The sequence below is a fragment of the Dufourea novaeangliae genome, unplaced genomic scaffold (genome assembly GCF_001272555.1).
Source record: "Dufourea novaeangliae isolate 0120121106 unplaced genomic scaffold, ASM127255v1 scaffold67, whole genome shotgun sequence".
Classification (NCBI taxonomy): Eukaryota; Metazoa; Arthropoda; class Insecta; order Hymenoptera; family Halictidae; genus Dufourea; species Dufourea novaeangliae.
Window position 1 is genome coordinate 79,492 of NW_015373941.1, and position 12,887 is coordinate 92,378.

The 12,887-nt window shown below is 47.7% G+C and overlaps 1 protein-coding gene across 1 annotated transcript in view; it reads right to left on the reverse strand.

Moving 5' to 3' along the window:
- Nucleotides 1-216: 216 nt before the first annotated feature.
- Nucleotides 217-12,887, reverse strand: part of LOC107185664 (zinc finger protein 768-like) — a 28,316-nt gene continuing 15,645 nt past the window's right edge. Inside the window, 3 exon segments of the mRNA XM_015573400.1 lie at nucleotides 217-1,368; nucleotides 2,676-2,871; nucleotides 2,873-3,771. Of these exon segments, the coding sequence (XP_015428886.1) occupies nucleotides 317-1,368; nucleotides 2,676-2,871; nucleotides 2,873-3,771 (2,147 nt within the window). The 3' untranslated portion in view covers nucleotides 217-316.

Genomic DNA, 12,887 nt, shown 5'->3' on the forward strand with positions numbered 1-12,887 from the left:
GAGGGGCCGCGTGGCGTACGAACGAGGAGGAAATTCAGCGGCGACAACACGCGAAACGAAAAGAAAGATCCTAGTAAATGCACGATAATGAATGTCACGGGTAGTGTTGCTGCTGGATCGGTTGCTGGCTGTTGCTGCATCGATGATGTGAGGCGGCGGCCGCGGCGACAGCGATACTCGACGCCGACGTCGCGACAGCGGCGGCTGCTGCGGCAGCGGCGGCGGTGGTTACGTCGGTCTGTAACGCGTGACCGAAGCATCGCTGAAATCTCAGCGGTATTCCTGCTTGCTAGTAGGCGGCAGGATGGACGGTTAGTCACTGCGGCGGCAGACCGGTCGGCGGTTTGAATTCGCTTACGACCGACACACCGGTCGGCGGTTTGAATTCCCCGGCGACGGACACAACGCCGCCGCCTCCGTTCGCCTGACCCGGGAACTGGGCCGTGGACACGGGTGGTTGATGATTGAACGCTGGCGCGTAACACTGCGGGAAATACAGCTCCGGTTTGACCACCGTAGGCGTGAGACCCCTCGGTACTGGAACAGGGCCCAGACCAGCCGGTGTACCGGGCGGTTTGGTGTCGCTGCTCGAATTCCGGCGCATCTTCGCCGCATGCGGATTCATATGGTTGTCGATGTGCTTCTTCACTTCTGGTTCGGTGGCAAAACGCCGCCTGCAGTTCGGCATCGGACAACAGAACGGTCGATCGCCCTGATGGGTACGCGTGTGCTGGTCCAGTATCGCTTTTTGACGGAAATCTTTGCCGCACTGCTGGCACTTGTACGGCTTCTCACCGGTATGGATACGTACGTGCTGGTTCAGGATCGTACGCTGACGAAAGTTCCGGCCGCAGTACACGCAACCGTACGGTTTTTCGTTCGTGTGGATACGCAAGTGTTGGGTCAGATGGGACTGTTGCCTGAACCTTTTGCCGCACTCCGGGCACGGATACGGTCGTGACTCGATGTGTATACAACCGTGCTGCAACAGCGTCGACTTTTGCTTGAACTCTTTCTGGCAGATCGGGCAACGCACGTAGAGCGGCATACCCGCGGAACGACCGTGCTGTATCACGTCCGGTAAACAACCCTTGATACCGCCCTGTTGCTTGATGTATTGGAGTGCGCCGAAGCTGCCTGGGCCGCTTGCCCCGAAAACCGCGTGATTACCGCCCTTCGGATCCTTGAAGTACGCCGGATATTGGATGGAATTCACGTCCGGCGCCGGACTGAACGCACCCGATTGTGTGTCCGTGTCCCCGAACGTCGAGGCCACCTCCTCCTTTCCCTCCTCAGGCGGGAACGGCACGTCTTGGGGCCAGAGTGTCGGCGTCATGCCGTTCTTGAAGATCAGATGCGGGCTCACGTCTGCAACAGAAACAGAGAACACACGGTTCATTCCTTCGGCTGATACGACACGACGGTACACACGGTCGTTGGAGGAAGTATTATTTTTATTTTTTGTTAGTTCGCCTGGACTACGGTACCCGCGTGTGGTGAAACCCCGGATCAGTAAAGAGAATATACCGGAAGAACATTGGAATATACAGTAAATCATCGATCAGTGTTCGAAGGTTCCTCTCGGCACTGGATGTTCGGACGTCATCACCACCACTAGAGGGCAGGGTCTCCTGTGGAACCAAACAAGCGCCCAGTGGTGGGTATGACGTTTGAACACTCAATGCTGAGAAGTCTTGGAATGCTCATGAATGATTTACCGTAGATTGGAAAAAGTTAGATGTTCCGTTTTCGAAGAACGCAACAGTCCTGTTCGTCTGCTACATTCCAATGTTACTGAAGCAAGAAACGCGAGAGAGAGAGAGACCGATCGCGAATTGTTGAACAGTTTACGGACGCGGACAGATCATATATCCGTGATCCACCTCCTCCACCTTCACGAAGGGATGCTTTTAATAGGGAAGTAACACTACGGAGGAGTTAGGTGATGTCGATTAGTAGCCGATGCCAGAACAGAGATCACGTAATTAATATCGGTGAATCTGTATTGCAACGTAGAGATGAAGAGTTGGAAGAGGGTCAGTACGCGGAGGACATCTCAAGAGGAATTGTAGGATGGGAGGCTCCTCTATCTCACAGCTCACCAGCACATTCGCGCGTCCAGCTCAACCGTTCTGTGATTCTTTCGGTTGGCTCTCTGGTGGCAACGAGGCCGATGCTCGATCAATTTTCGTGTGAATTTATTATTCTCTTTCATCTGGTGAATGAACGGAACGAAGATTGACCGGTGTGTCCGTGTCCTTGGATCGAGCAAGGGACAAGTGGAGAACGAAAAAATGGATCGAAAAAACGAAACGAAACAGAGAGGACGATTGTTAGTACGAAATGAATGTTTGCCTGTGAATGAATGGAGAATGATGATCAAGAGAGAGAATGAGAGATAGAGAGGGAGAGAGAGAGAGAAAGAGAGACAGACGATAGCGGTGGCAAAGGTAATGGACATCGAACAGTATCTGAAACTCTCTTTCTCTCTCTCTATATATATATATGATCTAATGATGACGATGAAGAGATGAGACGATGGTGATGGTGGCGGTGACGGTGATAATGGCAAACACAATAAGAAAAAACCAGTGAATAAATGGGGGGTGGGGGGTCAAATGTGTGGTTGTGGTGGACGCCCTCTGGGAGTCTGGGAGGCAGAGAGAAATGCTCGCCTTGGTGTGTGCGGACGTGCTGATTCAGGATCGCCTTCTGACGGAAGTGTTTTCCGCACTCCGGACATTGGTATGGCTTCTCACCCGAGTGGATGCGCAGATGCTGGTTGAGGATCGCACGCTGCCGGAACGTACGCTCGCAGTACACGCACGCGTACGGCTTCTCGTTCGCGTGTATACGTAGATGCTGGGTTAGGTGCGATTGCTGCCTGAACCGACAACGTTGATTTCTGTTTGAAATCTTTCCCGCATGTCAGACACTTGAACAAACGTAGATCGCTGTTCGCCCCTTTGCCGGACTTGCCGCTCTGCTGTACGATGTCCGGCAATCCGGTCGTCATGTTCGGTGCCCCAGGGCTGGCGTATTGGTGCGCGTCCAGAATCGGCCCGCCGTCACCTTGGCCGAGGGACGTGAGCATCACGCCCGGCTGCTTGAGATAGTGCAACGCTGAGAAACCACCGGGCGTGAGCATATGAGGTGGCACGGACGGCGATGGATGCGGCCTGGCCTCTTTGAAATAATGCTGGGGATACTGTTGTAGCTCACCAGCGCCTGGAAAGCAATCGCTACGGTCCACCTCGTGTGGCGTTAGTTGCTGTTGCGGCGAATGATCTTGCTGTTGTGTTTGTTGTTGTTGTTGTTGTTGCTGCTGTTGGACTTGTTGTTGCTGCTGTTGTTGTTGTTGTACCTGCTGTTGCGTTTGTTGTTGTTGAACCTGTTGTTGCGTTTGTTGTTGTTGTTGTTGCTGCTGTTGCTGTTGTTGTTGCTGCTGTTGTTGTTGTTGTTGCTGTGAGGTGGCAGGATTCGATTGTATATCGTCGTCGGGCGGGCTTAAGGCTTGAGGCTCAGGGGGTGCCGAGGGGTATGGCGAGGGCACTGGTGAGGCCAACGAAGGCGGGGGACCGCCACTTTCTCCCTCGACAGGGGGACCACAGGCCTGCTGTGGACTGCCGGACGAGGAGGAGCCCTGCTGTTGCTGTTGTTGTTGTTGTTGCGGATACAGTCCGCCGTCCTGGAGAGATCCCGGCCCCGGGCCCCATTGCCCCTGGGGTCTCTCCATGTTGTCCTTGTATAATACGTACGGCGCGCCAGTATCTGGAATCAGACAAGTCGAACGAACCTTTATCGATGCGTGCTCGTGCAAAAGTAACAAGCGTCCCCGCGTTGCCTTTGTTTCAGTAACGGGAGAAGAAGCAAGAAAGAAAGACAGAAAAAAAGAAAGGGAGAGATCGAGATTGGTCGGTTCAAGTGGACTCAATTCGTTACCAACAACGCTGGGATAAGGAGTTCTAGGATTCTCGTGCAAACCACCGTGTGTGTACGTGAGTAGATTTTCTAATTGCTTATGAAAATACTAGTAATGAATTCGCCGCCTGACATTGTCGAGTACAACAAGAAATTCTGACAACGGTTCGTTTCTTCGGCGTGATCACTCGCGGAAACAAGCCTAATATCCACCAAGTTTACATAAATTGTTAATCATTTTTCCCGTTTCGCTAACGACCCCACCAGCGCGGCGCATCGGATCAGTAACGGAAACGCGGTTATATCATCGGACAAGCGCGAACATTACAAGTAACGATTATATGGTACGCGATTTAATACGCTCGTAAAGCCCCGCGCACGCTTACGTCGATCCAATTTATAATGGAGATCCATGGGTTGGAAACGAAAGAGGCGCGTGCCCACGGATACGCGGAAGGTTCGTTTTATGTTTATTCGTATTGTATCGTTTGACCTTGTTGACGTTGTTCCGATCAGAAGACAACGATAAATTTCTTTCTCCTCCTTTTGGATCTGTCGCGATCGGCACACACGGCTAATCTCGCGTCTCTCCCGATTCCTCGACGATCGAGCATCTTTCGATGCGAGTGAAACATTGTATCGGATCGGGTCCGCGCACAGCGGCCGAGGCGTGTACATTTTCTACCTATACCACGTTCAATCGACCACGTTCCTGGTCACGCATGGTCAGACACGTCCGGTTCGAGCTTCGCGCAAGTTCAACGGCTGTTATGCAGGTCGGATGCACGCGGGGATACCACGTCCGCGCGAATGATTTATGAAGTGTTCCACTGTATCTGCGATGTCGAATCTCTCTGGCCGACCGTTCTGCGAGAGGCGGTGCAAAAAACGTTCGCGGTTTACCTCTCTCTCTCGCCACATTCTCGCGCTCCCTCTTCGTCGTCTCGGCCTTTCGCGCGCGTGCGATCGTAGGCGGCGACCGTGTTCGGACATTAGAATTGCGAAGAAAAAAGTCTATCGACGGTTATAGTTTTGTTTTGTTATTGTTCTTATTGATTCCACGGGTTATGGCGATTCGTTATTATACATACATGAACTAATTGAAAATAGAGAATAGTTCCACCTCTGACGTGCATATTTAGCTAAAAGATATGCAGCCCAACATTCTAACTTGCAAAGTTGCTTGTGAAGTAAGCCACAGAAGGATCAATGTCACAAATATAAACCTTGAATCCTTTTCTATTTGGAGCTTTCGAGAATAGGATGAATTCTATGACTCCTAGCCTCTATTCGTTCACTTCTCGCGTCGCTTCTTCACGCTCTCCAGGTGACAAAGGTAGATCCGCTGGCGATAACAGTGATCCAACGGAAGATTTAGTCTCACGATTAAGTAATCGTTCCCCAGCGACACTTTTCTGTTTTCGGACTGCGCCACTTGAAACAGTGACCCGATGAAGAAGAAATCACTCGACAGTCCGGGGTAATTGAATCGATAGAGTAGTCATCTAACAAAACGATGAACCTCTGGTTCAAGCGTCGGCAAATGGTCGAACCATTACTCTAGGTCTCCGGGAACAGAGAGAGAGAGACTACTATACACCTCTATATCCTCCTCTATCAACGATTACATTTGTCACCAATTGTTGACCGTCCACCGATTCGATCGGTAAATCTCTGAATCGCGTGTGTAAAGTAAACAATCGATCCCAACTCCACGAATCCTCTATCCAACAAATTCCGATCGGTCCATATCCTACGAGGAAAATCTTTTCAACAATGAGAAATCATCAGTTTAAAGGCCATAATGCTGAATTCCAAATTGGACGAAATAAGTGATACAAGAAACGAGGACACGGAATCATCGAGGCTCGTTACGGAATCACCGACGACACGCGTCTGTCGTAATCACGGCTATCAACGGTATATACAGAGTTGCATATTACGAGGAAAACAACGGTCCTCCGGCAGATTCGCTCGCTCGTTCGTTTCGCGCGCGCGCCACGCATCTCATGATTATGGAATTCGCATTATGCAACGTTACGCACAAAGTATTCCGTTTTATCGGATTAATTACCTCGGCTCTTTATTCCATTCTTTCGTTTATCCCGATCGTCGCGCCGGTCAACGCTACACGGGACGTATACATATACATACAAATACCGCGTAATCCGCTCGTTCGTGCCTCCTGTTTCAAACCTCTGAGGTTTTTGTATTTTGCGTCGAGGGGGCTATGACGCATCGACGGATTATCTTCGTTCCTCCGTTTATTAATATCAAGAGCACGCTTTCTTGCGTACCACGGCTACTCCGCTCGCCCCCCCCCCTCCCCAACCACTCTTTTTTTATTTCTCGGTCCAAGAGGAGGGAATGCGTATCGCCCTGTTGAACCGGGCACCGGTCTTCTCTCGCTTTTGTTGCTCGATCGCAGCCGGTGCGTTCCACCGTGACAAGTGTTGTTGAACCTGCTCGGAAGAAAGATACGATACCACACAACGACGACTAGCACAACTGGGCAACTGTTGGTACTCGCGATCTCGGTTGCGACACCGGAAAATTTACGGTTCTCACCGAGTTTCCCCTAAAAAGAGTTTTTGTGCGCGATCGACGACAGATTGTGGGGGCGGTGAGTCATTTCGACACACAGTGAATGGCGGAACCCGCCAAGAATCAGATTTACCCAGATAAATTTCTTGAAATTGATCGCGTGATGAAAGAGGCTGACGAGAATGGACTTTGAACGACGGGCAGGTTTTACCATAAAGGAAAAAAACTACCGGTTCGATTGTTGCCCAATTCTTTCGTTGTGGACTCTTCTCTCGGGTTAGTCATCGAGCACAGAACTATGGAAACTATAGAATTTTTGTTTGATTAGATTTTTGTTCAATCCTCCGACAACAGTGTCTGGATAGATCCCCATTATGACCTATGATTTTGGAAACTTCAGGGAACGTTCCAATTTGCAGAAACTGATAAAGACTAAGCACAGTATACATATGTAGATCCGAGTGACAAAGGAGTAAGATTCAAAGAAGCAGTGTGGATTTGTCGTAGAGTGGATTGTAGTGTGAATAATAGTGTGGAAATGAACGTTATCGTAGTAATATAGTAGAATAGTTGTATATATAGTCTTAGGCATTTCGTATTATTATATATTCTTAGTTAAATGTATTTTCGTTTATATTACACTTTAATCTGGATTCACGATGCTCGTCCAAATCCCACACTAAATAAAGCCGTGTACAATTGTTTCATATTAGCATTTTGTGAGACAGGCCAGCCTATTCTACAGAAATTCGTTTCGAAACCCATCCAAAGACAAACGGGTATGGGTTTATCTGGTTACCTAGATAATCGCGGTTTATTTGGTCACGGAAAACATTCGTTAATCATTCGAACAAGCCTATACATCGAAACGTTAGAGCTCCACTAACTTCAAACGTAATAAAGAGTTTTATCATAGATTCTAGATTTAATTCAAACGAATGACAATTTCGAAATGTTCAAAGTAATTTGATCACCCACTGTACTTGTAACCATAAAAATTTACCAACAATTTCCTGAAAAAAGAAAACTCTCGCCGGAGAAGCAAAAAGATCGTCCGTAGATTCGCTCGCGGATGCAAGTTAAGGCAGCGTGAATTAATGCGAGTCGCGTTAGATTCAGTTAGTGCTTAGCAAAACAAATTCGAGCTGCGGATATCATCCGACGTGGACGAATAGTTCGCCGCCGGGGCCGTTCAAGCGTTTCGTCGGATCCACGAGTTCCCGGGCTCGGGGATACACGCGACGATCATTAAACGCCCGTGTCATCTGCAGTTTCGCGATCAATTTGAAGCGCTACACGCGGTTCTAGCCTCCGCCCCTCCTCCTCCCCTTCGAAACGACGCGTTTTGCTTTTTCCATCGCGACGTTAACGAAAGGAAACGACTTCGTTGCTGTTCGTCACGCTCGATTGTTATATGTACGTGGTCTTTTGATACACGTCCGTCTGCCAAGTGATGTGATATGTACTACGCTCGGCGTTCACGGAATCCATTCCTCGATGTGATTGGTTCTTTCGATCGATGGACCTTGAGATTCTGGGAAAATCGCCGGCGTTGCGAAACAGCCATCGTTTCTTACGGCCAATCGGGGGATATTCGATCATCAATTTCGCGAACGTTAATCCAGATTTTTCTGTTAATAAAAATTCTTCATTTCCGGTGCTTACTTGACTATTGAGGAACAAATTAATTGTTTGTTCATCGAGAATTGAAAAGTTTATTAACCTTGTTCCGATCTGAATTAGTTCTCTCGAACAAAAGGACAACATATTAAAAATATAAAAAAATAAACAAAAAAACGAATAATCGTTAACCTGGTCACTTCATCTTTTTGGTGTCTCGTACAGAAATTTGTTTCCAAAAAATCAAGAAGTAATAGTCGTTGTTCGGAAAGGAAATAGTCGGTTTTTGGCTGTTAATTGTTTTCGCTTTGTAACGGTAGACGTATAGATTTTCGTTGGTTAAAGTGCTAAAAAGAACCGTAAGAAAACGAAAGCATTCTTTTGCCGTTTCTTCGATACAAGTTCGAATCCTCCCAAAGTCGAAGCTCAATAAACCCCCAGCTGGAGAGCCTTAACAACTTGCCTATACGACAAATTTAACGACGCCCGAAGTACGTATCACAATTGCGCTTGGAAGATTAGCGCTTCGATAAATCCAGTTCTATGAAAGAAATTCTGCATTGTAGTCGATACACCCGACTCCCGACGAAGGAAATATTATCGTCGAGCGGATTAGACCTCGAACGACGCGAAATCGCTTTGGTGAACGCTAGAGACACAAGAGGAGGAGGAGGAAGCGGAGTCCTCTATTCTTCTCCCGACGGTTTCCTCCTCGAGCATGTAACAAAAATAATTCTTTCCAAACGCGATCGTTGATCCACGGCTCTCGAGAACGAAACGCATCCCGTCGTCGACATGCTTCGCGAATCGGTGTGCAGGAACAGCGCCGACGGAATCATAGTTTTTTTCCCCTCCACCTCCGTTATTTTCATGTCCTTATCGCGCGACGTCAGGATTGATCGGGCCGCATCTACATAATATTATCGCTTATTTATTCTGCCGGCTGTCGCTGAAACGGGCTCCCGGCGTATCATTAATTACGCTGATGAGTGTTCTGTGGCGCGCGCGCAAGCCAGCGGATTCCCGTCGATTATACAATACACGGGGTTCACTCTGATGATCAATAAACAAGTGCGATACGAACGATTCGCATTCAAAGAGAATTATGCGGGATCCGGAAACTGGAATCTTTATGTTGCTTTTCGCCGCGGCGACATTCAAACGACTCTTCGAAATTAAATCGATACACGGTCTGGTCCAGACACTTTCGACTCGATTTGAGATCCGTGAACGTAACGCGTCGGTTGTATTCTTTTAACCCTGATCCGCTGCGGTGAAAACACAGACGAGGAAGATGATCAAGGTGGGGGCGTAGGGTAAGAAGGGGGCGGGGAAGCGTCACTCGTGTTAGGTCCGCGGTTATGGCTCGACGTTCCTCTCTTTCTCTCCCTCTCTACCTTGTCCACGGAACACGCTGGAAATACACTAAAAGGATAAACATGTAGAACGATTTCGGGGGATAAGGTGATCCTCCCCGCGGCGTCTGGACCTTTTTCGCGGGCATCGAAGGATATATCCGTTGTCGGGTCTCTCGTGTAGATCTTAATCTGGGTATTTTGGGAACCGGACGGAGAGAAATAAGAGGAGCAGAACGCGACGGCTGGGGAGCTTATGAGAAGACGCGAAATAAAGAAAATCGCAATTGCGTTTTTGCATGAATCAGAAATACGATATATAACAATAAGAAAGACACGGCGCTGGAAAGCGAGATCGAACAGCGGCTTGGTGGTTCGGACGCGCACAAGTGGTCGGGACCATGAAGGCTCATTCTATTAACCTTGAGAGTGAAAAAAAGACAGTGCTTATGATCGCTTCGCTGGAAAACACTTCCTTTCGGAATCGGCTAAGGCTTTTTCTGCGGCGGAGTTTTGTAACGACGTCTGGCCAGACACGTCAGAGGTGCTGGGATAACTATTATTCCATGATAAAATGCAGTGAGGTTTTTACATCATACGGAACCAGGTGGAATTTTTAATACGATAAATATAATTGTATTTGACTATGATTTCTAAAAATTACTTCATAGATCTCTGTACTCGCATAAAGTTTCGCGTTCTAGTCATGAAGACTACGGTATCGCGGCGGTTCGACCATTTTCAAGTAGAATCAGTTCTCAGGGTCAGACCGCGCCGACGAACAATCAATTCCACCTCAATTTTCGGGTTATATTCGTTCTCTATAACTTCCCTAATAACTATTCTCAATAAAAAAATTAACGAATATTAATTAACTGTAAATGACATAAACTCCACATCGATCCTATTTCAATCTAAACAAATGTAATCGCTATTAATCCGCTCACAGCATCTTTCTCAAACAAGTCATATTCATAAAACAAGAACCAATAGTCATTTTAAGATGATATAAAACATTTTTTAAAATATATATTTTCTTATACAAAAGTGATAAAGTGAGCGTTTACTCTAGTAGACAAATGCAGTTAGCGGGTTAATCCTACCTCGTCCCAATTTCAAATTTTATTTTCACCCACACCTTTGACTCCGCAATCCCTCTCTGTCCCAGAAAGAAAGATTTATATGTATTTTTCATTCCGATTCGTCCTCATTCGCAACAAAGGCGTCGATCGGGTATCATTCATGCGTATACACACACCTACACACACATGGTGCACGCCTAACGGAAAACGTGTTCCAGACGTATTTTTTTCCCAATTTCTATGATAACCGAACGAGTTCGCCGTTATCGCAAACAGTCTTAGTATTTAAATGACATTGGCATCGAAACGAGCGAGCGCGCGCACGGCCGTGCAATTTTAAACGCGAAGGCTGGCTCCCGCTCTAGCCGGTCGCGGTGAAGGTTGATATACAGATTTCGCGGTGAAGGTCGGTTTACAATATCCGGTATCCGAGGCGGCTCGGTATTCCGAGAGTATCTATCCGTGTGCTTTCTCTCGAGTCCCGCGTGCACGCGCGCGCGCGCGCGCCTCCTCTGCGATACATCAGGCCGCGCGAAAAATAATTGCTCCCGTCCGACGGAAAGCACAAATTTATCTGGCCTTTTTTTCTCTCCCCCCTCCATGTCCCCCCCGTGCTCGTACACGCTCTGTTCGATACCGTCGCCGGTGAAACGTGACGGTAATCGGGGCCTCTCGATCACACGCACGCACGCATCGTTCTTTAAATCAATCGTTATTTCCGAGACTTCGTTTTCTATCGGCTTCGCGGACTTTTCACTACCGTTTCTAGAATAACTTTTTTTCCAGCCATTTTTTTCATCCAAAAAGAAATGAATCTTTAAGAGTGACTTATTCGCGCAGTGGGTAAGGGCTAAAGTCATTATCATACTACTAAATATAATTGTAGTAGTCCAGTTTTGGCGAAATAGTTTGTTATCGAAATTTCAATTGCGTATTTCTCTTACACTCACGGGTTTTCCAACGACAATGGTCGTAAAGTAGACCCTTTTTGCCGACGAGTTCCACCGACGTCGTATGGACCGTGTACTAATTATTCCGTTTCATTTCTGAAAGACGGTATATGCATTGCCAACTAATAACGGGCGGTTCACCAGCTGGCGGTGATACGAAAAAAAACAAAATCAATCCGCAGGAAAATTCTGCCCGCGATCAATGGGACGACACAGTGGCAATTCATGTTAATATACGGATGTTATTAAATTGCAAGAATCGAAATATGTTAAATATGCGCGACGAGTCAACCCGTGATATTCACTTAACAGGTTAATTAGCATTCGAAGCGTTGCAGTTTCTTCCTGCTATTTAAATGTATCCACGGCGTTCAATTAAAATATGTGTATACGGAAAACATTGAAGCGATACACACGAGTTTAGGACAAGCTCCCTATACACTAGTCCTGTGATTCATATACACAATTATCGAAACACTGTTTACATATACATATACAATTCAGTGGCTCGAAACTCGGAACCGGCGCGAGCGTTTCGAATCGAGCACGGGATCGACGGAGATCAGTAGAGCGTATCTCCTTCCTGAAATTTCAAAACGATACACATACACGTGACTTCCCTCCCAATTTCTCGACGTGTCGGTGTGTGTCTCGAAAAGGTTGCGCAAGAATTCACCGAAAGTCCGGCGGTACGCGAGACGACGATAAGAGAGGCGTTGTTGCGGGTATAATATCCGCGGATCGAGGATCCCCGCGAGTGATCCATACACACATACAGACACAGGTTTTGCGGACGACGGCGGCGCGTAAAAATAAGTGTGCGCGCCTCGTAAATTTAATTGCGAGACGCGGCAGCGGGTAGGCAAGGAGATGATATTTTTCACGTAGGTGGACAAGCCCGTTCGGCGGCTACGGCGGTTGCGGTCTGGAAACAGGATTCTCCGGGCGACCAATCGCGCGGACCGTGTGTTTCCTTTAACATTGTTTTCATACATATTTTCTGAGAGCGCTTTTAGAGGTCAGCCGTGTTACGACACATTCCTGTCGGCTGAATCGGTCGCGTCGGGTGTTCCACACTGAAGCTCCCTCCGCTATTCTCCAAGGAGGCAGAAAGCTGAGGGCACGACACACACGATCGCAAACGACCGAAACTGAGAGTCGGTAGGTACAGTAAATCCTCGGTAAGTGAACACTCATCCAGGATTTACTGTATTCAAAATTCTGCTCCATTTTCATTTTTAAACATTACTATCGAATCGGAGTCGAACATCCTTAGTAGATACCTGTTGTACAGGAATTCGCGCGGTTTTTCTTGACAAAGGACAATCAAAAAGTAGACGTATGTATATACGTCCATCCGATCCACGGAGTCCCCGCTCCACTTGCTCCTCTCTCTTTCTCTGAATGACGTTTTG